This window comes from Thamnophis sirtalis, unplaced genomic scaffold, assembly GCF_051295495.1.
Source record: "Thamnophis sirtalis isolate CommonGarterSnake01/CBP01778 unplaced genomic scaffold, rThaSir2_p1.2 scaffold_14, whole genome shotgun sequence".
Classification (NCBI taxonomy): Eukaryota; Metazoa; Chordata; class Lepidosauria; order Squamata; family Natricidae; genus Thamnophis; species Thamnophis sirtalis.
In genome coordinates this window covers 37,961,376-37,988,177 of record NW_028261394.1, presented here as the reverse complement: position 1 = coordinate 37,988,177, position 26,802 = coordinate 37,961,376, and the positions used below count along the sequence as shown (strand labels likewise).

The window sequence follows — 26,802 nt, the reverse complement described above, 5'->3', positions numbered from 1 at the left end:
TGACAAGACATGCTTCAAAAAAAAAAATTGAGCTCCCTGAATTTCAGAAAAGCAATATTTTGTACTCCATTACACTTGGGAAAAGGTACCCCTTTTTCTCTGAATTATTCCTTGGAGAGGCTCAAAAAGCAACCAGAAGGATACAAATGCTTCTTCAGCCTTTCCAAAATCAAAGAGAAGTAGTGAAATTTATCCGTGAAAAAAATAGAAAGCTTACCAGTTAAAATAAATAAATAAACATGCTTCTTAATGGTGAGTTGATCAATACCTTTGTTAGTTATATTTTTCGGATATTAAACTACTGGAAAAGTATACTAAACTGGAATATTGGGGTTAATCCTCAAGCCGTGGGGTGATCCATGTCCTGTTTATTTCAAACAATATACATTGTTGCTAAACAGCAGTTCAGTTCCTACCACAAACTTTTTAATATAAGGAATTAAATGTGGTAAACAAAAAAAAGTTACATTGTCAGGAGACTGGATGTGTTTTAATAGTGGAATAAATCTGTTTATAACATCTAACATTAGTTTAAAAGAAACAGTCTAATTTGGGATTTGGATTGCTGAGATTTGGGGCCAAAATTTGTTAAGTAAATGAACCAGGAAATGTTAATCCTTCAACCCAAAACAGCAAGAAGTTTTATATTTGGCCCTCAACTCTTTGCAAAACTTAGAGAAAAACAAAGGCTGGATGAATGAACTTTTAACGGATACTTGAAAAGTCAACTTGTGTGTTTTCAGGCTTCTGCAGTTTTTAAACCCTGATCCTCTCAAAATTGCCACCGGACAAGAAACTGAGGTAATTGAAGCAACAAGTAGATTTAACTTTTAATGTTTTAATTTGTGTGAACAAATTAATTTCTTTCTGAAATGAGAAATGTTTTAATGAAGGCATTGAAGCTTCAGATATACATATTCTTAGAAGTTTGTTGCAAGATCCAATTATCCAATTATCCTGGGACACGTATATTTGCCTTCATTCCTTGGGTGCTTTTGTTTATTTTGTGAAGAAAAATAAAATAAACAAACTAGAAAACATTTGTGTCAGGTTGAACATTAAGAAAGTTGCATATGGCCTTTTTGTCTTTCATTGGTTTCTTTTTAGGAGCCTAAGCTGAATATCACTACATGTCTTCCTGTTGTGCTGAGTAATAAAATTGAACCGTGTTTATCTCTTGAAACCGCACCACTGTTTCCAGCTTTAAAAAAGGTAGTATCATTATTATGATTGTTATTACTCCATTGCTTTGCAAGTACATTGAGAGGTGCACCAGAGAAAATTTCCTGTATGCCTAATTACACTTGGTTAAATAAAGTGTTCTATTCTGTTCTGTTTCTTGCAAGCAAAATCTAATTCTAACCAATTATTCTGTGTTTCTTTTCTGAAAGGAGCTTTTAAGAAAGCAATTCCAAGGACCTAGTCATGTACAGTCTTATTCCTGGCCTGCAATAGCACGTGGATATGATTCGCTTATTATCTCTTCCGAAAGTAACCCACTTTCATATCTTCTGCCAATCATTACATTTTTGCAGTCAAAAAATTGCTACATATCGTTATCAGCTAGACAGGGTGTAAGTGAAATATTCAATTAATGCTTCACAATTGCCTTAACTTCTGACAAGTTCTTAAAATGGGCTACAGTTAGGTTATTATTGTTCCTACTCCTGTTGCATTTTTGAACATGCATTTTTTTTTAATGAAACTAGTTGATAAAACGACGTTGGGTATTTATTTATAGGAGGAAAATGTCTAGACCAAATATAATTTCTAATGTTGGATTTCCCCCCTAACTACAGAGGAGCCCCCTTGTGGAATACTGTGAAGCCATTACCATGGCAACTCTGCTGTGTTGTACAGTAGAAGCCATTTTATGGCAGTACAGTAGAAACCATTTTAAGGCACAACAGTCTGTATCTTAACAGAACACACACCTCGAGGGGTGTTAGGGGTGTCTTACCCTTACAGTATTTGTTTCCAGAGTGTCCAGAGTTATGTTGGAACACATACACACGTTTTTATATATATAGATTCTTTATTCTTTATATAGAAGGAATCATTTTGTAAAGGCGACAGTGATTTAAAGATAGCAATAAATTTAAAAAAAACGCCGTGTTATTCTTGTAAAATGTTTGGGTCTCTGCAAAAGTTTGTATTGTTTGTAATGGCTAATCAACTTACTTTTTTAAGAGGTATGATAAACCTATGTCTGATCCATCTCTGTATAATGTTTTGTATATGTAGCCAGTAGCATTAATCATATGCTCTGGCCAGAAGAAAGCAGAACTGGTATTTGAGCTCCTGAAAATGTACAGCTATTGCTCGAGGCCTCTCCACCCAATGTTGCTTTTCCTGGGAATGAATAAGGAAGAAATCAAGAGTCTAAGAATTCCAAGAGGATGTAAGCAAAACGTGATTAATTGTATTGCCCACGGGAAGGAATGAGCAGCTAAAATCAGGACAAAAATATGAAGGCTATCCCAAGCAGGAGGCGTAGAATTTTAGAATAATGCTTATAACGGTTGCAGCGTCCCAGGGTTATGTGATTCCCCTTTTGCGACCTGACAAGCAAAGTCAATGGGGAAGTTAGATTTGCTTAGCAACCGTGTTACTAGCTTAACAGCCGGCAGCGATTCACTTAATTGTGGCAAGAAAGGTAAAATTGGAGGCAACAACTGTCTTGCTTAGCAACAGAAACTCTGGCCTCCTTTGTGGCGGTGAAACTCTGGCCATATCGATAGCCAAAACAAATGAAAGCTTTCTTGGTTTCAGGTGATGAGGTTTGTAAAAGCATTAGCGCTTAGATTTATATACCGCTTTTACAGCCCTCTCTAAGCGGCTTACAGAGTCAGCTTCTTGGCCCCAACAATCTGGGTCCTCATTTTACCCACCTCGGAAGGATGGGAGGCTGAGTCAGCCTCAAGCCTGCTGAGAATCGAACTGCAGCTAGCAGTTATTTATTTATTTATTAGACTTATATACCGCTTAAGCGGTTTACAGATTTTTAGCAAATTGAGTCAGCAAATTGCCCCCATAGTCCGGGTCCTCATTTCACCCACCTCGGAAGGATGGAAGGCTGAGTCAACCTTGAGCCGGTGAGATTTGAACCACTGAACTGCAGATAACAGTCAGCTAAAGTGGCCTGCAGTACTGCACCCTAACCACTGCGCCACCTCGGCTCTAAGACATAACTATAAGCCATAAATCATAACAAATTACCTCAGATTTCCCATTTTCTCCAGGCTAGAGTGCCCTTCAGAGATACCAGTTAGTGTCAATGTATTTGAGCCATTAAGTTAATAATGTTTTATTTTCCCTTTCGAAGCCAATGAGCTCGTACCAGTGATGCATTCCTTTTCATTTGACAGGTGAAATCCTGGTAACAACCCCACCTAGCTTTTTGCGACTGCTCGAGCATCATAGTTTACTCTTCCTTAGGTTGTGTCACCTGGTGTTTGATGAGGTTGATGTATTGTTCTCTGATGCAAAGGAGCAGGTGAGTTTGGGTTCGAAAGCACTTTTTGGCCTCTGATGAAGGAATAATAGCAACACCGCTTAAACTTATATACCGCTTCACAGTGCTTTACAGCCCTCTCTAAGCAGTTTATAAAGTCAGCCTATTGGCCCCCAACAATCTGGGTCCTCATTATATCCATCTTGGAAGGATGGAAGGCTGAGTCAACCCTGAGCCTGGTGAGATTTGAACTGCTGGGAGCCAGCAGTCAGCAGAAGTAGTCTGCAGTACTGCACTCTAACCACTGCGCAACCACAGCTCTTAAGTGAAAGAAAATATTTTCCCCTCCCCCCCCCACAAAAAAAATCAGCTGTGTTTTTATGCTACTTCCTATAAATAAAACATTTCATTGGTGCGCAGAAAGCTTGAATGTGATGGAATGGAATGGAAAGGAAAGGAAAACAGAACAAGTATGGATATAACAATACATAAACCATAATCCTAATTCATTTCAAAAGAGCAGCTAGTAAGAAGTTACTTTCTTGTCCCGTCATTTCTATTCATAAATCTCCTGTATAGCAATTCTGTGTTGGAAAGACAGAAGATAACGAGGAAGCTTTAATCCCTGTTTACAGATACTTGCTATTTTACAATACTACAAATCTAACTTGAGCGTTGAAGAAAAGGAGTTTGCACCTCAGCAAATCGTTGCTGTTGGAAACCACTGGGACAAAAACGTAGAGGTTTTAACAAAAGAATTCATGAGTGATCCATATATTGTAATCACCTCCATGGAAGAAGCTGCCATATATGGGAAAGTGCAACAGGTAAAATGTTTTTTAATATCTTTTTCATGTATCTATAATAGGTTTTGATTTGGCGAATGCACCACAGGCAGCTTCTTGAGATGGCTCTTAGTAATACAATAACGAGTTGGAAGGGACCTTGGAGGTCTTCTAGTCGAACCCCCTGCCTAGGCAGGAAACTCTATACCATTTCAGACAAATGGCTATCCAGCATCTTCTTAAAGACTTCCAGTGTTGGGGCATTCACAGCTTCTGGAGGCAACTTCTGTTCCACTGAGTAATTATTCTAACTCTCAGGAAATTTCTCCTCAGTTCTAAGTTGCTTCTCTCCTTGATTAGTTCCCACCCATTGCTTCTTGTTCTACACTCAGGTGCCTTGGAGAATAGTTTGACTCCCTCTTCTATGTGGCAACCTCTGAGATATTGGAACACTGCTATCATGTCTCCCCTAGTCCTTCTTTTCATTAAACTAGACCTACCCAGTTCCTGCAACCGTTCTTCATATGTTTTAGTCTCCAGTCCCCTAATCATCTTTGTTGCTCTTCTCTGCACTCTTTCTAGACTCTTCACATTTTTTCTATGTCGTGGTGACCAAAACTGAATGCAGTATTCCAAGTGTGGCCTTACCAAGGCATTATAAAGTGATATTAACACTTCGCGTGATCTTGATTCTATCCCGCTGTTTATGTAGCCTAGAACTGTGTTGGCTTTTTTGGCAGCTGCTGCACACGCCTGGCTCATATTTAAATGGTTGTCCACTAGGACTCCAAGACCCCTTTCACAGTTACTACTGTGGAGCAAGGTACCACCTATACTGTACCTGTGCATTTCGTTTTTCTTGCCTAAATGTAGAACCTTACTCTTTTCACCATTGAATTTCATTTTGCAATTTTCAAGTTTGTCAAGATCCTTCTGTATCTTGAGCCTGTCTTCTGGAGTGTTGGCTATTCCTGCCAGGTAAAAGCGTACAAATTAAATCATAAAAATGATCAAATTTCTGTGCTGCTAGGCTCATGGCATATAAGAGTATCCAGGTGGGAAAAGTTTCCTCTGTGAAAGAAAATGTGTTATGGCATCTCTAAAATTCATTACTGGTAGTCCTTGACTTACAGCAGTTCATTTAGTGACTGTGCAAAGTTATAACAGCACTGAAAACAATGACTTATGATTGTTTTTCACCCTTATGACTGTTGCAGCATCCCCAAGATCATGTGATCCAAATTCAGATGCTTGGCAACTGATTCATATTTATGACGGTTGCAGTGCCCTGGGGTCATGTGATCCCCTTTTGCGTCCTGACAATCGAAGACAACGGGGAAGCCAAATTCATTTAACAGCTGTGTTCCTAACTTAACAACTGCAGTGATTCACTTAAGAACGGTGACAAGAAAAATAAAAACATGGGGCAAATGTTTCTCACTTATCAACAGAAATTTTAGGCTCAATGGCAGTTGTCAAGTCAAGGACTTACCTGCATTGTCCCCTCAGAACAAAGGATCAAATTGAGTGTCAGCTGAACCAATGGGGGTTTCTATCTTTTGATCCTGGAACTGTGTATAAAAAAACATTGTGGATTTCTGCCTAAGAAAATAATCTTGAAGGGGTTAGGTTTTCATCACTAAATCACTTGCTCAAAGGCGTTTTTAAAATGAGGAACGATTTCCATTCTAACACATTTGAATAATATGTAATTTCAGGTTGTACAGCTCTGCCTTGAGTGTGACCGGATCTCTACTTTACTTCAAACATTAGATTTTACCCCTACCGATGCTCAAAAGACTATGATTTTTACAAGTTCTCTGGAAGAAAGAGACATGGTATACAAGGTATCTCCTTCCCTAAAAATTGCCAAGATTGGATGCCCCTGCTTTAGTCCCCACAGTTAAACAAAGTTAAGAAAAGATGTTAAGCATGGTTTGTTCAGGGAGTTGTCATAGATAACTAAACAATAATGGATGGACTCTCCCATCTTCCCCGACCCAAATAGATGACTCAGTTATTTTCTGTCAACCGAGCTTAAAACAAAAATTCTCTTACGTTGCATGTTATGTGACATGATTGCATCCTCATTTTTACGATCAGGCAGTAGAAAGCATTTCACTCTTTTGCTTGAAAATGAACCCGGGAATTGGATTTCATTCTGATTATATTGTAGAGCAGTGGAACAAAACCATCAGCCCTGGAACCCATGTTGTATTGGGTAAGTATCTTCTCTAGGCTCTTTCTCAAAAAAACAGTTGACTCTTTAGCTCTGTACTTATGGTTTGATTGACTAATTTATAAAGCACTAGCCGATAACCTGGCTTTGCCCAAGTATTTATTTATAGGATGAAAATGTCCGGACCAAACATAATTTCTAATGTTGGATTTTCCCCCTTACCAGAAGGAGCTCCTTTGTGGAGTACAGTGAAGCCGTTACCATGGCAACTCCACTGCGTTGTAAAATGAAAGTCATTTTATGGCAGTACAGTAGAAGCCATTTTAAGGCACAACAGGCTGTATCGTAACAGAACATCCCCCCCCCAAGGGTTGTTAGGGGTGTCTTATCCCCACAGTATTTGTCTCCAGAGAGTAAGACATCTGTGTAGCAAATTTGGTTGAAATCGCTCGAGGCATTCCAGAGTTATGTTGGAACATACACACATACATGTATTTTTATGTATATTGATTTTTCAATTTTAGATTAAGATCAGTGTCAATTTGATTGTGATCAGCTCTGATTGTCTCATTAAACCTTAGGGTAGGAGTTAATCGTATAATAAAAAAACGAGATGAATTAGTAAGAACAGTATTTATTCTCGATGCTTCTATTAACCCATCTTGTCTACCTGTTCCAGGTGGTTAGTCCCTGCCTATAAAGGATGTGGTTTGTTTGATTTGTAGTTTCCTCCCAAGTAACTAATTAGTAGTCTGAAAACTACTATACAGGAACACTCCTTTAATTTAAGAATCAGGAGACAAGATGAATCCTTATGTTAGAACTAAGCTTACAGAATCCTCTAGGGCTTGTGCTGATTATGAAGTGAACTAGACATATCTAGAAATAAGGATTTTCCTTTCCGTTTTTGACAGCAAGTAAAAAGAGGCTTTTGCATTATGGATCTTCTGGTTTTTGTTTCCAGTTTTAACAGATGACTGCACGACAGCTGTAAAATTTACAGACGCAACCCGTGTCATTCATTTCAGCTTTCCGCCAACTCCAAGAATCTTTGGTGCCCGCCTACATGGCCTGTCCGCCAACTTCCAGAATTCAGTAGAAAAGGTCTGAGTAAATCCTAATAAATCGTTTGTCAGCGTGACATACAGTTCTGCAATTTCAAATAGAAAAGTTCTCACCTTGCCCTTTCCCTCTTTTCTCTCTTCAGTGGCCATTGAGCCTCTCGCTCTACCAGTAATTCTACTTATTATTTTTTTAAAAAAATATTTTTAATTTATGTCTAGAATCTTCTGTCCAACCCACAATGTAACACTCTCTTCTTCTGTTCTTCCAACATTTTTTCCCCTTCCTTGCAAAGGGTCCATCACTGGGAAAAGAACAGAGCAAAGCCAAATCCATCTTGCTGTTGACAGAGAAAAATGCCTGCCATGCAGTTGGAGTGTTGCATTATTTGAAACGGGCAGAAGCCTTCATCCCCTCTGACTTGTACAACTTTACCAGGGGAGTGTTGGAAGCCAAAGAGGAAAAGAGAAGCAGGCAGCCAATGTGTTCTTCCATTAAGTCCTACGGAACATGCAAGTAAGGAAATGCCAAGGCCATTTTAGGTCTTTGGGGATTCTTGGTCATCCGGGTCATGGACATACACACACACACAAACACAAACACACACACACACGTTAGGTGGAGCTGAAAGGCAAAAGGGAAGCAGTAAACTCCCTCCCATATTTTGGCATACCAGGTGCTTTGACATAACACTTACTTATTTCCTTGGCTCAGCTGATAAGGGAGGAGAGCTTGTGGTTTAGAGGCTAATACAACTGCCTAACATGTAAAAACAGCCCAGGTTCAAATCCCAGTAAGGTATGGCTAGCTGATGAGAGCTAAATAGCTTGAAATAGATCTATACTAGTCTCCCTTTATTTATTTATCTGCACAAATGCAACACAACACAACACAAACGTATATGTGTGTATGTGTATGTATGTATGTATGCATGTATGTGTATATATGTGTGTGTGTGTGTGTGTGTATAATACAATAATACAAACATAGTTAATACAAAAAAGAAAGAAAAAAAGGAAAAAAACAAATATTACAGTGCAACATCCCCCCCCAAGATCTTTTTTCCCCATTTAAATTTCTTCGTCTGTAACAACTAAAAGATATACAATATACTCCAATTGTGCCCATATCACCTCCAAAACAACATATATTCTTGAGTAAGTTTATTCCCTTTGCCTTCCACCAACACTGATTATAAAATCCCCCCATATTTCATTATAATTATTTGATTTAATCATCCCTTTTTGAAATTTAATCTCTGTTGTTAATTTATCATTTGTTGCCATACTCCAAATTTCATTATACCACTCATGTTTTTGAATATCCCAATTTTGTCCCCAATATTTAGCCATCATTAATCTAGCTGCCATTATCAAATTTCCAATCAATTCCTTTTTTGTTTCATTTATATCCCATTTTTCCACCAGGAATAGTAATGCAACTCTTCGTGACATGTCTCAATTTACATTCAAAAGTGCTCTAATTTCTCTAAACACCATGTCCCATATTTTTTGTGCACTATCACAATCTCACCACATGTGTTTATATGTTCCATTCTCTTTCTTGCACCTCCAACAAATATTTGTATATTTACCATCTACTTGATTTAATTTACATGGTGTTAGGTACCACATCCATATCACTTGATATCCATTTTCCTTAACTCTTAACTGACATATTATTATATATTCTTCTGTTCCCAATATGGTGCTTTTTTGAAAGGCAACTAGGCTTTTTTCCTTGGAAGATGTTTTGCTTCTTTCTTCAGTTCATCTGAAGAAGCTTCCTGCACCTTTAGGCCAAGGCCATTAGTTTCAGCAGTCATTTACCTTGTTCTGCTATAATGGGATAACTTAGCAAAACATACAGAAAGTAATCTAATGAGAGCAGTTTCGGAGAATTGTTCTGGCTGCTGTCCACATATTATCCTTTGATGATGTGAAACACTTGATCCATTCAAGTAACAGAGGAAAGAAGTATAAAATTAGGCTTTTTATCAAAGCAACTTGTGAAGGAATGGAGAAGAGCAGCATCAAATCATGGATCTGTCGCAGCTCCTTCTGATCTTTCACATTGGACAAGGCTCCATGCAAAACGTGCTGAATCACCGCGATGGAGCCTTTTGCTTGATTCCTTTAGTGAATCGTTCCGGAATGCAGGGACATCCTCTGTGGCTCTCCTTTGGGATTTACAGAACCTTTGATTTATTCACCGTAACAATCTGGGGTGCTCCAGTGACACATTTGTAAATGTTCGTTTTGTAGATGTTTTTGCTCCTGCGTTCTCCACGCGAGCAGCGATTGTATAGATTCCTTTTCCATCACTGCTTGCTTTATTCTGTGGTTCCAAACAGTGCAATGTTTTGGAATAGCTACCCTAATATTCATTTGTTATTTTAATTCTGTCTCCTTACGATCATACAGAAATAAAAAACGCTGTCCAGATCGCCATCGCATTAACCTTCAAATTGATGTGCCCTCAAAAGCAGTTGACGAAGCTCTGCAAACAGGTGGAATTATAACAGTGAGTCCGTAAAACACCTTCAGTTTCTAAATATTTAAAATAGCCTTGTGGATCAGAACAGGAAGCTTGTTCCAACTTTATCACAGAAAACACTTTTCCTGCTGGGTTGTCTTGATCCCACTATGCCTTTCTCATCCCAACCGCACCATGTCTTATATTATTTGAGAAGATCTTGCAGAATTGCTTCATTTTCCTATTCTTTGGGTGCTAGCTCCCCTCCCCCGCCAAAAAAATCCTTATACAAGAAAGAGAACAGTGAGAAAACAGTTAAAACATGCATTTTTAATGGGCATTTACAGAAAATAATAATTACTGATAGAAATCTTCCTTTGTTGACTTCCAGGAAATTTTTACGTGCATTTTCTATTTTCAGATACTGCCCCTCTTTATTGTGGATGCCACAAACTACTTAGGCCGTGTGGTCGGGAAATGGGGTAATCCCTACACAAATCTTGAGACAGAGCTAAAGGATTATTATCAGGAATCAAATAATTGTACCCCGGTTGACAAGGTGGAGAAACTGGCAGTGTATGGACTGCGGGAAGAAAATTATTTCCACAGGTAGGCTACTTGGGGCATTGTAGAAATAAATTAATTTAGCCGTCACCAAGCAATGCAGTCAGAAAGCACAGTGCCAAAGGACCACACCACGTGGCAACAGCAGTCCCAGCTGCGATCATAACTTCAAAATGTGATGAGTGTTAAGAGGTGCAGGAGGGGGGTGGTGCCACAGGCTGCGGGAGGCCAAGGTAGAACTACTGCAGTTGCAGGAGGACAGGTATAGGCTGCAGAGAGAAAGCAGGCGAAACTTACCGGAACAATTTGCAAATTTCCCTTCCAGCTTCCCCATAGACTTTGCTTGTAGGAACATGGCAAGGTTGCAAATGGTGATCATGTGACCACAGCTCCCTGCAACGTCACAATTGCGAGCAGAGCACCCAGATTCCAATCCTAGGGTGGTGCAATGGCTGGAACTTCAGCAACCAGCTGTACCTCCCTATATTTTTTTTAGCACTACTACAATTTCCACAACGGTCATTAAATGAATGGACACAATCAGAGGATTCTCTGTGTAATGACTGGTAAAGTGATAGTCTAAATTAGAAATAGAAGTGGACAATGCTGTTTCTCTGAACACCACTGTGCCCTTAGATTCAGTCTTGGTCTGTCATGGGGGGTCTGTTTCTATTCTATTACTGCTAGGGTAACAAAGGGACCATATGTAGACCCTGTGCAGGGATAGCCAACCTCCTGGTGGGCTATAGGAAATTCTGCCCCAAGCCGCCTGGGAAAGCCAAAGGAAATTATCAAAACCACAAGGAAGTGAAAGCTAGAATATTTTGGGCATGTGATACACTACCCAGAAAAATGCGGCATGCTTCACTTAATCCTCCAAGGAAAGATTGAAGGCAAACGAGATCCAGGCAGAAGAAGAACATCATGGCTTCAAAATCTAAAACTCAGCAGCACATTTTGGTGCGGCTGTTGATAAAAAATAATATCGCCAACATCCAATGACAGATATCGCACAAGAAGAAGAAAGTTATCTCCCCAAACAGGATTTGTTTGAGCATCAGAATCTTGACGGGCCAAAGATGATCGCAGGTTGTAAGCATAGGGAATATGAACTGAATGCGCAGTTTATTTGTTGCACTGAATTACACACTCTGGTAGGTTGTACAAGTAGATAAAAGGCCAATGTGTATGTTTTAATAGTTGGAATATCCTGGTGTCCTTTCCCTGTGTTCTCTTAAAGGGTCCAAGCGCTGGACGTGGAACAAAAAGAAGATCCCGGTGTGTTTTACAACGTCCACATCAAGTACATAGATGAAGGAAGAACCGGCTCGGTTCAAAACCATCACTTGCTTAGTTTACCGGAACGCTTTCAAACGCTGCCTCCTCAGGCTGTGGAATTCATCGTTTGTAGGGTTAAACCCATTGATAATGAAGCAGAATGGCATCCAAAAGTAAGATCCCAAAATTTGGAGTTGGTTTGATTTAGTTTTTTGGTCTTTGCAAACAGTATTTTCTTTCTTAATAATCCCAAATAGAATCTTTTCCAGATGTTTTGATGAACTATCATGCTAAATAGTGCCTAATGCCTGATTTTAAACAAGAAACAACAAATCCCTCTCCTAAAATTTAGTTTTAATTCTTTCATTGTGCCAAACAACGGGATACACTCAATCTTTATGAGTTAATTAATGTATTTAATAGGCACCTATTTGTATAATTGCTTGCCCTAGGCTACACTACACTACTTCAGCAAGCTTCTATTAAAAGGAATGCTGTAGTCATTGAAAAGGAACATTGTCTCTTTTCTGAAGATAGTCTTTGTTTTTTGTTTAGGTATCTAGATACATTAATGACAAAATCAGAGGGAAACCGCATGAAGCAAAAATAGCACTTATCCTGGGAAATACAATTTGGGTAGATCCAGTGGTATGTAATCCAGAATTCAACTATTCCTTATTTCCTTTCTTTGAAAATGCAGGTAGTCTTTGAGTTATGACCACAATTGAGTCCCAAAATTTACATTGTTAAGTGAAACACTTGTTACTTGGACTGTGCCCCGTTTTATGACTTTTCTTGCCCCATTTGTTAAATGAATCACTGCAATTGTCACGGGTTTTTTAGTGCCGTTGTAACTTTGAACAGTCGCTAACTGAACTGTTGTAAGTTGAGGACTATCTGTAATAGATGTAGCCCTCGACTGATGACCATAATTGGGGCCAGAATTTCCATGGCTAACTCAAAGCAGTTATTCAAGTGAGCCACGCCTGATTTTACAACTTTTTTTTCCCCTTTGGCCACGTGGAAGTGAACCACTGCAGTTGCCATTGAATGAATCGCGTGATTGTTGAGCAAATCCAGCTTCTATCGACTTTGCTTGGGAAGATCACAAATGGCAACCATGTGACTCTGGAATGTTGTAAATATGGGATGGTTGCCAAGCACATCCAAATTTCGATCCCATTGCCATTGGTGGACCGGTGGGGGGGGGGGGGGATGCTGCAGTAATTATAAGTGCAAGGACTGGTTGCAAATCACTTTTATCAGTGCTGCTGTAACTTCAGTCACTTAATGAATGGTTGCAAGTCAGGTACCTGTTCTGAAAGTACTCCCAGGTTTTGGTGAACAGTAGTTTCTTCTGGGTAATAGATGTGATCAGTACTTTGTAATTCTAATTTTCAACAAAACTTTTGCTTTCTTTTTGTGTCTTTTTTTTTTTTTTTACATCTACTTGAAACTTAAATCTTAGAAACCAAGAGAAAGACAGTAAGATCTGACTGGGTTTAGAAATGTCCAAAATTTAAAATGCAGTCTCGGTCGATGACCATCTTCTAAGAGAATGGATAAAACAATAAAAGGATGAGATTGTGGTCATAAGTAGGAGCAAGAATCAAGCAACCATTTGAAGCCGCAAAGAAGAAGTCTGCAAAAGAATAAATGTCCCTTGTTTGTCATTTTAAACTTTAGATTCGAGTCACTAAACTTCAAGACCTGAAAACTTCAATCAACGAATACAATATTCGCTCTGAAATCCTATCTACTGGATTGGGAGTAGACAACCCTGAGCATATACAGGAACTTGAGAAATTATTGAATGAGACTGAAATACCCCATGAGAAAAAAGAAGCACCTACATTGTAAGATATATTTTATGGATAATTACTGGCTGCATGCACTCAAACTGGATGATGATTAAACTGAATCATGTTGAGAACATTCTGGTTAAAGAACAATATTGGTATATAGTTTCATGTCCTATAATATTCTAATGATTGTGGGAAATAGGAAGAAGGATACAATTCATGAAGTTAAGTTGGATATTTATAGCTCTGATGTATGTTGATCTGTCTGTTTCAGGAAATAAGTAGTCCCTTTATTTATTTTATTTATTTATTAAATTTATAGGCCACCCAATCCCGAAGGACTCCGGGCTGCTTGAATGTATGGTTGACATTAGGTTACTCCAGACACAAAGGAGTAAGGATATGGCACTCCCCCAGCTCTGCAAATACAGCCATGGGTTTCCTACCAGCCAGCCACCATTGGTGGCACACACCTTGGCTGGCATAATAACTAACCACAGTTCTTATGTGAAGAAAACATCAAAAGACATTTTTATTTTATAAGAATAGAATAGAATTCTTTATTGGCCAAGTGTGATTAAACACATGAGGAATTTGTCTTTGGTTCAGATGCTCTCAGTGTACATAAGGAGAATAAATTACATTCATCAAGAATACAAAAATACAATACTTGGTGATAGTCATAGGTTACTAATAAGCAATCCAAACGTACTAGGAAACAAATAAAAACAATAGACGTCAATTGAAAGATACAAGCAACATGGTTATAGTCATAAGTGGGAAGAGACAGGTACTAGGAAGGAAGAGAAGAATAGTAATACAGTCTTAGTAAATTATTGGACAGTGTTGTGGGATTTAGTTGTTAACTAGAGTGATGGCATTCAGGAAAAAAAACTTGTGTCTAGTTGTCTTGGTGTGCAGTGCTCTATAGCATCGTTTTGAGGGTAGGAGTTGAAACAATTTGTGTCCAAGATCTGTCGGGTCTGTAGATATTTTCACAGCCCTCTTTTGGACTCGTGCAATATACAGGTCCTCAATGGAAGGCAGGTTAGTAGCAATTGTTTTTTCTGCAGTTCTGATTATCGATTGAAGTCTGTGTCTGTCTTGTTGGGTTGCAGAGCCAAACCAGGCAGTTATAGAGGTGCAGATGACAGACTCATCTGAGCTTTCTGAGTTGACTCAGAAAGAACATTCTTTGTTGTGCTTTTTTGATGATGTTTTTTTTATGTTAGGTGTCCATTTTAAGTCTTGAGATATGATGGAACCTAGAAACTTGAAGATATTAATAGGTCAAGAACCCTGATAGCTTTTGAACTTTAGGAATGATAGCTTTAGACTTGAAAGCATCCTTTGTTTGTTCTTCTGTTTCAAAGACTTTAGTTGTTTGCTCATATTACAGGGAACTGTTTCATCAAAGTCTTTGCTTTGAGGTAGTTTGTGAAATCTCCTCAGCCTCTTCTCCCCTGTGTTGCTCTTAGACTTTTCATATCACTTCATAAAGAGGAGAGCAACACTTCTTTTGATCACATAAATGAAAGTATGGTGGGCCCAAGTCAAGGGAGAAAATGCCCTTTGTGCATTTTCATGAGACCTTCTGCTATCAATCATCTTTCCTCCCTTCTCAGAGCGGAGGTGCTCATGGTGCTCAAAGCTCCACCTTTCCATTATTCTGCCAGAAAGCTCCAGTCCTGCCTACATCTTCCACAGACATCTAAACCTTACTACCCACTAGAGGGTGGCAAAGAATCACGAACGGAGCTCTTCCCCTTCGAACACTTTTCTAGCAAAATGTTTTTGGCCTATTAGATAAAAGAGTCTCTCAATATTTGTGCATCCTTTAAAAAAAATAAAAATAAAAGAGGCTTTGTTCAATAGCACAGCTGATCAGCAGCTGGAGAAGGGGTAAAATGCTTCTAATTAAAAATGATATGTGTTAGGATCTTTTACCTTCCTAAATTTCAGAAAAGGAGGGCACGTAGGTCAGTACTTTTGCTCGATAAAACATCGATAGATGATCAGTAGCGTGGTCTTAAGAAACATTGCACGCATTGCCCTGAAAAGCACAGCAGCTGATAATACTAAATCCATGGCGAAATGAAGGATTTGTATATTTGTACTAAGCAAGCCAGTGGTTAAGTGAGTTGGGCCTCAAATGTACAAACTTTTAGCCACAATTGAGCAAATTGCTGTGTTATCAAGTGAACCGCAAAGTCATTTAAGTGGATCTGGCTTCCCCCATTGACTTGGCTTGTCGAAAGATAGCTGGGAAGGATGCAAATGGGTGAGATCACATGACCACAGGACAGGGCGACTGTCATAAATACATGCCAGTTGCCAAGCACCTGAGTTTGGATCACGTGACCATGGGGATGGTGCAGTGGCCATGTGTAAAAACGATCATATGTCCCTTTTTTCAGCGCTGTTGCAACTTCGAAGGTCACTTAACAAATGGCTGTAAGTTGAGGACTACCTTCATTCGAATGGCTTAATGCTTGGTTTAGTTTAGTTTAGTTTAAAAGAAGACCTGACCTGGGACAACTCACATTGCAGCCCTCGTCAAAAGGGCCCAGCAGAGATGATACGACCTGAGACTTCTCAGGAAACAACAACTGAATGAAAAACTGCTGGTGACCATCTACTGCTGCACCAAAGAGAGCATTTTAACTTACTGCACCTGTGTATGGTTTGCCAATTGCACAGTGGCAGATAGGACAGCGGTCCAGAGGGTTAACGCCATTGCCCAGAGGACCATGGGTTGCCCTCTCCCCTCTTTGGAAGAGCTTTAGAGCTCCCGCTGCCTTAAGAAAGTTCAAAACATTCTTAAACATCGATCTCATTCTGGGCACCCTTTTTTTTGAACTATTACCATCTGGCAGACGGTACAGGACAATAAAAACAAGGTCGAATAAGCTGAAAAACAGCTTCTATCTCAGAGCAGTAACAATATTGAATTCTACGGTATAGTGTAATATTAATGCAATATTGGGTTTTCAATTTTAATTATACAGAATGTGAAGGATGTGTGTTTGTATTTTTTATTTTTATAGTTATAATGTACACTGAAGATGTCATTTAATTTCATTGTACGATGTTCAATGACACTAAACTAAACTATTCTAATGGCTTAATGCTTGTTTTGCCTGAAGGTTTCTTCTAAGACTGAAGCCAGGGTAGGTTCAGGCCCTGGGAGATTCTTCTCAAATTTTTTTTAGCCTTGCTAGATGACTATAATAGATCTCCCAGGAACAGAAAGACATTTCAGTGTTTGTGTGTGTGTGTGTTTGTGCATTTCCCTTTTATTCTTGTCTGTTTTTATGAATAATCAAAGAAAACTACAGTGCATTTCGAATAGTTTGCCTCCTTGAGGTCTTTGGAAAAAACCCCACCTGAAAAAGTGGGGGGACTGATAGTACGTGCTTCCTTCCATAGCACACTTGCTTCCCTGCCAGCAAATTCTTGCAGTCAGTCCACTTGAGAGCAACTCTCTTCGAATATTTTATTAGTTCATCAAAATATGAAAAACAAAAAATGAAAATAGGGGGGAAATAAGAGAGGAAAAGGGGAACCGTAAAAGGAAAGCATTGACTTCCAACTCCTTTTGATGCAGTAGAATAAAGCAGTAACATAACACCTCAACTTTCTACTTTTATACTGGCCATTTCTATAACAACAAACCTATATAATCAGCAAAACCCAAGGCCATGTGAGAACATGAAAGTTGCAGCCTTCTCCTGTCGCTAGCAACAAAATAGAAGACAGGTGATGCTTTGGCATTAGCAAAAATAGAAAATAAAAGGATCTTAGAATTTTAAAATACATATTGTTCAAAGCATAAATCTGCTTTCTCTTGGCTGAAAACTCTTGATCCAACATTTTGGCCACAAAATTCTTTTTCCATTTCAGACCGCATCCCCCCACGGATGGAAGAAAGGAGAAGGTTGAACCTGTTGAGCAGAATGGGTCCAATCCTGCAACTCTTAGCTCAGAGGCCTCAGATAAAGAGGCCCCGCCCGTTGTACAGAAATTGCAGCACGGCCAAGATATCATTCATGATGGTTATTCTCAAGTATCTTTAGAAAATCATTGTAGTAAGTACAATGGAGTAAATGAACTGGAATATAGTAAGTATCTGTAGGAAGAATTTTGTTCTGTTGTTTTGTTCTGAAAAAACAGGAAAAACAGATACAGAATCTCCTGCTTGAGCAGGAGGTTGGTCTAGAAAAGGGGTCACCAATCTTTCAGACCTCAGGGACCACTAAATTCATAATTTTAAATCCCGCGGACCACTAATATGAATTTTTTAAAAGATAAATAGTATTTAGTGCAATATAAAAAATGCAAAGAATTTTTCTGGTGACTACTGGTCTAGAAGACCTCTGAGGTCCCTTCTAACCCTATTTTTTATGTTCTGTGAAAAATTATGATCCCTAATGATAAGATGACAAGATAATTAATTAAAAATATATGCAAACTTTGCTTGTTTTTTGCTTCATTACGGAGTTTTTGAAATTTCTAGTACCCAGCAAGGCCTAAATATGCCAATAAGTTACTTTCTGAGAAATGTGGTTTGCTTTTCAGTCCTTGAATATGCTTCAGCGATATTAGTGCTGCTGATTGCCATTTGAAATACACTGAGATGAGGACTATTTTTGTTCTGTGAGATAGCTTTACCTTGAAAGAACCTTTCTAATTAATTAAATGCAGTTGGGACATTGTGTTCAGTTTTAGCCATTGAAATCTGGTAAAGAGAGATACCATGCGAATTTAACTTGTTTTATTTCTTAATGTAGATGAAACGGAGCAAAATAAGAACAACGAAGACGATCCACAGACTTCGCCTAAATGGTATCAACCTTTATTTGATGGGACTTATACGTGCCTTAGTTCTACAGGGCGGGATGGAGAGTAATGTTATTCTTGCTCTTTCCTTGTCTATCCTGGGGTTCAAAGGGCTGCTTTTAGAAGGCCCCTGGAAGATCTCCATGTTTTAAAACTTCTCAGAGAAAGTCCAAAGTTAGGGTTGTTTGAGCATTGTGTGGAAAGTATCTGATTTGACACGTAAGTCATGTATTCTTCAGATAACTACAAAATGCTTTTTGAAATGTGAGGCAGTATCACAGCAAACTTATTTCCAGAAAAAATTATGGAAGCAGACGAAGACACACACACACACACCACACACACACCAACTTCCCCAAAAGTGATTTCTTTTTTGCTTCAGGCATAATGCATATTGTTTCTTGTTTTTACATATCCACATGTGTATCGTGGATTAACAAAGCTGTGTGGCTTTGGATTCAAATAATGTTTCTTTTTCTACACATGGGATTTAAATGTATGTATGTATGTATGTATGTATGTATGTATGTATATTTTACTCTTCCAATTTCAATGCATAATTATTTTTTCCTTAAAATGTTTTTGCCCTACTTGATGGCACTGTATCTTCTTTCATAAATAAAAATATTTATTTTTAGCTTTATAATGTGAAATTTGAAGAGTTACATCTATGCAAAATGCAATTACATATCTAACTGGTAGGTTAGTTCAACTGTTGGATTAGGGTCACAACCAAGAACTCAGTCAATGAATAAATATTCAGCTTTTCAGTTGGATGCTTTGTTTTGCTAATTTGGGGATGGGGAGGAGCAGAATAGACCAACTTTATTTAGATGATTTCATGGAAGAGGTTTAAAGGTTTATTTAAGGGTTTATGTGGTTTGTATGCCGCCCTATTCCCGGAAGACTCAGGGCGGCTAACAATCAGAAGGGGAGGGGTACAAAATAAAAATAAAAGACAAACAATTTAAAATACAGCAACAGTCGTAACCTCGGATGGGGCTGGAAAATTCAACAACCCCAGGCCTGCCAGAACAGCCAGGTCTTAGTTGCTTTGCGGAAGGCCGGAAGGATGGTAAGGGTCTGGATCTCAACAGGGAGATCGTTCCAGAGGGCCGGAGCAGCCACAGAGAAGGCCCTCCCCCAGGGGGTCGCCAGCCGACATTGGCCGGCAGATGGAATTTGGAGGAGGCAAGAGTAACAAGCACTGCTCATAAACTTAAATTACTTCATGAGTACCGCATATAACTTCATATACCAGCAGCATTCATATTTTAAAACTCTAACCCGCTGTTTTAACATTTCAGCTTCCATCCAACAATTAAATGGTTTGACAAGCAGGACGCTGTTGTCGTGAAGATAAAATTGCAAAACATCAGTAATTACGACTGCAGGATTTTTGAACAGCGGATCACTTTCAGGTAGATTGATCTGTATGGACACAATCTTTTCAACGCATGGATTTATCGTTCTCTGACCAACTTATATTTTAACATTTGTGCAGCGCTTCGGCAAATGGCAAGTCTTATTTGGCCGATATGGAGCTGCAGACGAGCATCCTAAGAGAGAAATCAACCTGCGTGCTTAAGGGCAACGAACCTACCCTGCTCCTTGTAAAAGTGAAGAAGGAACCTTGGGGCAACTTACTAAAAGAGAAAGTGAGTTGTAAATAGTAAAAAAGAAAAAGAAAAAATAAAGCATTTGATTCAGTGGCTAAGACACTGAGATTGTCGATCAGAAAGGTCGGCAGTTGGGCAGTTTGAATCCCTAGTGCCGCGTAATGGAGTGAGCTCCCCTTATTTGATCCAGCTTCTGCCAACCTAGCCATTCGAAAGTGCGTAAAAAATGCAAGTAGAAAAATAGGGACCACCTTTGGTGGGAAGGTAACAGTGTTCCGTGCGCCTTTGGCGGTTAGTCATGCCGGCCACATGACCACGGAGGTGTCTTCAGACAGCGTTGGCTCTTCGGCTTTGAAAAGGAGATGAGCATTGCCCCCTAGAGTCGGGAACGAGCAGCACATATGTGCGAGGGGAACCTTTACCTTTTAAAGCATTTGCACGATATAATGAGGCGTTTAAAATATTTGCCAACAGAACCATCATGTGTCTTTTGACTTTGATTACTTGGATGATAATGAGGAAAGAAGCCCGTTCCGTGTAGGTAAGCAGTTCACTGTTTTATCTCCTGTATCTTCACATCTAAAGGGGTTGGAATCACTTCTGTACTTTCTGCGAACTGTTCAGGGGAGAAGACATGTATCCACATTCATTTACTACACTGGAGATAGAGATACAGATAGTCCTCGTATAATTGAGCCCAAAATTTATGTTGCTAAGCAAGACTTGTTAAGCGAATTGTGCCCCATTTTGCAATATTTTTGCCACAGTTGTTAAGTGAATCATGTGGTCGTTAAGTGAATCATGTGGTCGTTAAGTGAATCATGCGATTGTTAGGTGAATCTGGATTCCGTCATGAAACCAGCTGGACAGGTTACCAGTGGTGATTATATGATTCTTGACTCTGCAATTGTACTTGTAGGTTGCCATAGCACCCAAATTTTGATCACATGACCACGGGGAAAGGTGCAAAGGTCGTAAATATGAAAACCCGCCATCAGTCACTGTTTTTCAGTGCCATTGTAAGTTTGAACGATCACAAAGCAAAAGGTTGTAAGTTGAGGACGGCCTGTAATTAGATTGGATGGGTCTCTTCCATGAGCCTGTGTCTCTTGCCCATAGAACTCAATCGAGACACGGGCCAGTTCGCGCCTGCATAGTACTAATGCAGGGATCTGTTTGCAGAATACACTGTGTATTTCATGGTAAAGTTGGAAGCTGGCTTATAAATGCATTCTTTAAAAGTCTGTATTCATCCATTTGTATAATAACAATGTGATTTTCTCTATCAGGATCAAGTCCTAAGAAAGTGTATCAGATTCCTATAGGGGTATGTGACGAAGAAGAAGAGGAGGAGGACGAATCTTCAAAAGATAGTGATTCAGAGAGTGATTCATCCTCTTGTTAATTATATCTTGGGTTTTAGTCTTTGATCCCCTACAAGGTTAAAGCATCTAAAATAGATAGTACAAAACCCCCTTGCAAGCGCATCAGATGCCTTTTTCATAGTGATACAGCCCCAGCATTTTATTAAAAATGTTGACAACAGGACTTCTGTGGGGTGCCACATTTGCTGCTTATTGAGAGTTATAATTCTAAGCATGCTCGTTGCAAATGAATCTTAACAAATTTGAGTGAAATTTAATTTGATATACAAGTTGATAAGTTATATCAAATTTAACAATTAGACCAGGTCAATTACAATATTGAAAATTGCTTTTCGGTTGCGCTTATACCAAAACACTTCTCAAAGAAAGCATATTTTTTTATCTTGCTTTAAAAAAAAAAATACAATATAATATAATCGGTGAGTTTTTGTAATGCTTCATGCTGCTAACGGAATAGGCTGATCCTTTGTTGTAACTTGGTTCTTAGGGAGCTTAAAATGGATAATGTTAATTCAGTCTAATTGATATGATGAGGTAATTCTTTGTGAGAGGTAAAGCAGTAATGTAACATTATAAAAGAATAACTTTTGGTTCTTTTTTCACAATATTAAGTTTTGTGTTTAAGTTTCAGAAAACATTCAAATACCTGGTTTTGCTTTCAGGTGTATATATTGTGGTATTGCAATATATCAGCTGTGTCAACCAAAGCATCACATATTTCTTCCTCAAGAGGAAGAAAATAAAATCATATCACATTTCTTGAAATGTTAACATGGAAAAATCTGAATACAGAAAACCTGTAATTATAAATGCAACTTATACAGAATGGTAACTTTTGCAAAATGTTATTGACATAGAGGGCTGTAGTATATGTTTGTGGGCTAAGGTCAAAGATTTTTATTCTCAGGAATTCTTTGCATACCCCACATTCATTAGAAGTGTGTTTCTCAACCTGGGCAAATTTAAGATGTGTGGACTTCAACTCCCAAAATTCCTCAGCCAGCAAAGTTATCAAGGTTGAGAAATTATGTTAGAATATACAAGCCAGTTCTCTGAAAACATATTACTGTACAATCCAATTGTTCTAGTTTCATAGCTGTGCAAAGTTTATCAAAACAACAAAGGAAGCACAAATCTACAAACAACCTGAGTTTATAATTCTGCATTCAGATAAGTCAGAGACTTGATCCTTCTCTAAATTAATATTGGTCCTGTTGACCGTTAGTTGTCTTTCTGAGGGAAAAAAAAGTGTTCATTAAAATTTAAAATGAATAACCACTGTTTTGTAAAATCTTGTATTATTTGTGACTTGAAACTGCTACAGTCAAAATAGTCCCAGAGGCTAATATTGAAACAGCAAAGGACCAGTTCTGAAAGAGAGCACCTCAGATTTTTATAAAAGCCCCTGAATAATTTTCAAAAACTAATATTCAGTAACGGTAAAACGTCTGTGGTCTCCCAACTATCATATGGCCCTGGGTTTTCCCACACTTGGTATTTCCTAAAAAGAAAATGATATACTGTTCCTGCATGTTTGGGGGGGTGACATCCTAACAGGTTTTCAAAATTGCAGTAATAAATCTCACCAGTCTTTTTAAAATGCTACAAACGCCTTTGTTGTCTTCCAATTGTACTTTGGTAATTAGATTTTGGGACGCGATGCAGTTGTCCTCCTTGTTTCTTAAAACATCCAACGTTGAACAGTGCAGAAGATTAACAGTCTGCATCATCAACCTCATAGTTAAAGCTCCACAGAAATGAAAACACAGACTTGGGTGTCAGAGGAGGAAAAACGTAGACAATTCCTATCTAGGCCGTGAGGATTAGATCTCATGCCAGGCCAATAAATCCCCTATTATCCCATCCACTGATTTTGCAAAATGCTTTAAGTACAGAGAAAGCATAGCACTGTCTCAAGCTCTCTTGAGGCCAAGGATAGACTTGTTAACTTCCTTTGGGTTTTAGAGGTAAACAGTTCCATCTTCATCCTTCTTGCATCTCCTTGCCATCTAGATGCCTATCAGATGCAGGAGTTGGCCTCTTCTGTTGTAATGGGTCGCTCAGACGCCTTGTCCTAAGAGATTGCCCAAAAGGTCATCCTTAGTTGTTAAAATGCTTTTCATTTCGAATTTACTAGTGGAAACTCCCTGTTTCTTTTCTTGATTTTTTTCCACGCTTGGCTATAAATCTTAAAATTGTAACTGATGCAAAAAATTGACTCCCTTTCTCGGTAAGTCAGGGTAAATATGAAACAAAAAAATCTTTGTTAAGATCTTTGCTGTTTCATACATATTGTAAGATTTTTACTGTCGTGCATATTCCGTAAACCACCAGCACTAAATTTTGCTTGGCAAAACTGAGCTAGTTTGAGGATCCAGTTTCTGTCCTGTTTCAGAAGGAAAAATAGGATCTTTTTTTTTTCATTCAGTAACTTCTTCTGGTGGGACGACTTCCAGCAGCATCTGAAGATGCATGGTGATGGGCTCTGAAATACAGAGGTTATCAGAGTTACAGATATTCTATTACTTTAATATTTTTCCTTTTCTGGAGAACTTTCCAGTAAGCGTTGACTGCATGAGCCTGGTTGTGATCAAGCTAAGAAGATCTATTTAGATATCTTTTCACAAATCCTTGCGTTCCCAGCATTCTACATTAACAGTATATTGCTGTCTGTATGATGTTAGCAGCGGGTGTAAATGCTGATCTGATCTGAAGTCATCTTAAACTAAAACTCAATGTAATTTTCTTCCCAACTTCACTGTCTGCTGGTTCCAGATTCAGTGACCACCACCCCATAAAAATTACCCCATTAGTAGAGAAGCAATTTGTTCCACTGAAATTCAGTTCCATGGTATCCTTTTTAATTCAGCATAAAGCCTTTTAACAAAGTTAAGTCCCGACTTAAACCATTTTAAAAGAATGAGATTACAAGTCATCACTTCTTAGCATAGCAACTAACCAGCAGAGGCCTAACGATGCATTGTTGCCTGGTATTTCAGGAACATAATTCTTGATGAGCCGAGGTGGCGCAGTGGTTAGAGTGCAGTACTGCAGGCCACTTTAGCTGACTGCCATCTGCAGTTCAGCGGTTCAAATCTCACCGGCTCAAGGTTGACTCAGCCTTCCATCCTTCCGAGGTGGGTGAAATGAGGACCCAGACTGTGGGGGCAATATGCTGACTCTGTAAACCGCTTAGAGAGGGCTGAAAGTCCTATGAAGCGGTATATAAGTCTAACTGCTATTGCTATTGATCTTTGATACACGTGAAGGAACACTTTAGGAGGTTATCATTATTTAAAAACAACAACAACAAATCGGACTTTTTCCCATCACATATCCAACTTTGCAAATTCCATTGACGAGGCAAACGTTTTTAAGCAGATACCCACAAGCGCCACCAGTTTAAAAAAAATAAGGAAAGCCTTCACAAATATTCTAAAGGAAGAAGTCGGAATCCCAAATAATTTTTCCTGTGCTAGGAAAAAGATTGTAAAAATGTTGATGCTTTTTTTTTTAAGGCTTCTGTGCTTGCATCCATAAAGGAGAATATTTGTAGCCCAAAGTTGAAATAAGGAGTCTGGTGTTCTCAGCTTGGGGGGGGGGTGGGTGTTGTAACAAACGTTTGGTTATCCAAACTAGGTAACATCATCAGTGCATAAATGAAGTTTTAGGGAAAGAAAATAAGCTGGCAATTGGATGCAAAATCCACCTTTATTTGGATTTCAGGACCTAGCAGACTTTCTAATGGTTCTCCATTGGATTCCATTTGCAGTAAACTTTAGTGAGGTTTATTTTTAAACCTCCATTCTTGGGTAGTTCCAAAGCCAATTTAACTTTCATTGCTTTATTGATGCTCTCGCTTTGCTCAGTACCATTCATCCCTATCACCTCTTTTAATGAATATTTTAAGGATTGCATTCGTTTTATTGCCTCCTTGGGAACAGGAAAATGGGCTAGACTTTACTTTTTGTTTTTCTTAAAGGAAATCTGTCCCCCTTTTTAGGTGGAAACCATCCAGGTAAAAAAACCATGTACTTACCTGAGATTTTTTGAGCCCAGGCAAACTTATAGTGGATGAAAAGAACGTAGAAAATAAGTCCGCTTAAAATAAATAGGACGCAGTATAAATATGCAAACTCAGGCTCACTGATAATAGGTGCCAAAACCAGAACGATAGCCACTAACACCACAATAATAGGAATGACCAGTGGTACCTGTAGGAGAAAAAAAAAAGGCTGCTATGTAATTAGATGTAACTGGCAGAGCTAAATAACCCTCTCATTTCTAACTGAAAATACCAAAGATGGTCTCTCTATTCCGTCCACTTGGAGCAATTTGTTCCGTGTGAACTTAATACCCGATCCTATCTGTGTTTAGCTTGGCAACGTTTTCTTTTACTCGGCCGTGGAGGGCCTGTTCGACTCCACTTTCACAACCCCTCAGACAGGGTTCGCAATTTGGGAGTCCTCCTGGATCCACAGCTGACTTTAGAATACCATTTGTCAGCTGTGACCAGGGGGACATTTGCCCAGGTTCGCCTGGTGCACCAATTGTGTCCCTACCTGAACCGGGAGGCACTGAGAACAGTCACTCATGCCCTTGTGACCTCAAGACTGGACTACTGTAATGCGGTCTACATGGGGCAGCCCTTGAAGAGCATTCGGAGACTTCAGCTTGTCCAGAATGCAGCCGCGCGAGCGATTGTGGGTGCACCTCGGTACACCCACGTTACACCTATCCTCCGCGAGCTGCACTGGCTGCCTATTGGACTCCGGACGCGCTTCAAGGTGCTAGTTGTTACTTTTAAAGCCCTACATGGTATCGGACCTGGGTACTTGAGAGACCGCCTCCTGCCAATTACCTCCCTACGACCAATTAGATCCCACAGATTAGGCCTCCTCCGGATTCCAACAGCTAGCCAATGTCGACTGTCGATCCCCCGGGGGAGGCCCTTCTCTGTGGCTGCTCCGGCCCTCTGGAACGATATCCCCGTGGAGATTCGGACCCTCACCACCCTTCAGGCTTTCTGCAAAGCCGTTAAGATCTGGCTGTTCCGGCAGGCCTGGGGCTGATGAGTTCCCAGCCCCACTCGAATTGTTGCGGCTGTTGATGAGTTTTTGTTTGTTTTCTTTGTATTGCCCCCTTCCCTATTTGGTTTGTTAGCCGCCCTGAGTCCCTCCGGGAATAGGGCAGCATACAAGTTTAATAAACTGAAACTGAAACTTTCAAAATGGAGAGAACCCAAGAACTTCTCTCTGCGTTCGTAGACTTCTTGTATGAAGAAGGGAGCATAGGAGTCAACTTCAACCCCATACATGTTTCTTAGAATATTGAGAAGATACTCAGTGCCACTGGTGAAA

General features: G+C 39.3%; 2 protein-coding genes across 3 annotated transcripts in view; one reads left to right on the top strand and one right to left on the bottom strand.

Moving 5' to 3' along the window:
• The window catches only part of TDRD12 (tudor domain containing 12), a 29,556-nt gene extending 6,873 nt beyond the window's left edge, over positions 1-22,683 (top strand). Inside the window, exons 11-31 of the mRNA XM_087728587.1 lie at positions 744-810; positions 1,117-1,212; positions 1,392-1,574; positions 2,245-2,401; positions 3,369-3,496; positions 4,090-4,281; positions 5,958-6,086; positions 6,343-6,460; positions 7,383-7,522; positions 7,776-7,996; positions 9,904-10,003; positions 10,377-10,564; positions 11,760-11,970; positions 12,353-12,445; positions 13,484-13,653; positions 17,503-17,687; positions 18,390-18,444; positions 19,746-19,859; positions 19,943-20,096; positions 20,532-20,598; positions 21,347-22,683. Of these exons, the coding sequence (XP_087584713.1) occupies positions 744-810; positions 1,117-1,212; positions 1,392-1,574; positions 2,245-2,401; positions 3,369-3,496; positions 4,090-4,281; positions 5,958-6,086; positions 6,343-6,460; positions 7,383-7,522; positions 7,776-7,996; positions 9,904-10,003; positions 10,377-10,564; positions 11,760-11,970; positions 12,353-12,445; positions 13,484-13,653; positions 17,503-17,687; positions 18,390-18,444; positions 19,746-19,859; positions 19,943-20,096; positions 20,532-20,598; positions 21,347-21,462 (2,884 nt within the window). The 3' untranslated portion in view covers positions 21,463-22,683. The remainder of the gene's footprint in view (positions 1-743; positions 811-1,116; positions 1,213-1,391; positions 1,575-2,244; positions 2,402-3,368; positions 3,497-4,089; positions 4,282-5,957; positions 6,087-6,342; positions 6,461-7,382; positions 7,523-7,775; positions 7,997-9,903; positions 10,004-10,376; positions 10,565-11,759; positions 11,971-12,352; positions 12,446-13,483; positions 13,654-17,502; positions 17,688-18,389; positions 18,445-19,745; positions 19,860-19,942; positions 20,097-20,531; positions 20,599-21,346) is intronic.
• An 814-nt stretch (positions 22,684-23,497) lies between these two features.
• Positions 23,498-26,802, bottom strand: part of SLC7A9 (solute carrier family 7 member 9) — a 30,530-nt gene continuing 27,225 nt past the window's right edge. For both annotated transcript variants that reach the window (XM_087729056.1, XM_087729057.1), the window contains 2 exons: positions 25,482-25,656; positions 23,498-23,927 (listed from right to left, as the gene is read on the bottom strand). In XM_087729056.1, coding sequence (XP_087585182.1) covers positions 23,863-23,927; positions 25,482-25,656 — 240 coding nt within the window. In that variant the 3' untranslated portion in view covers positions 23,498-23,862. The remainder of the gene's footprint in view (positions 23,928-25,481; positions 25,657-26,802) is intronic.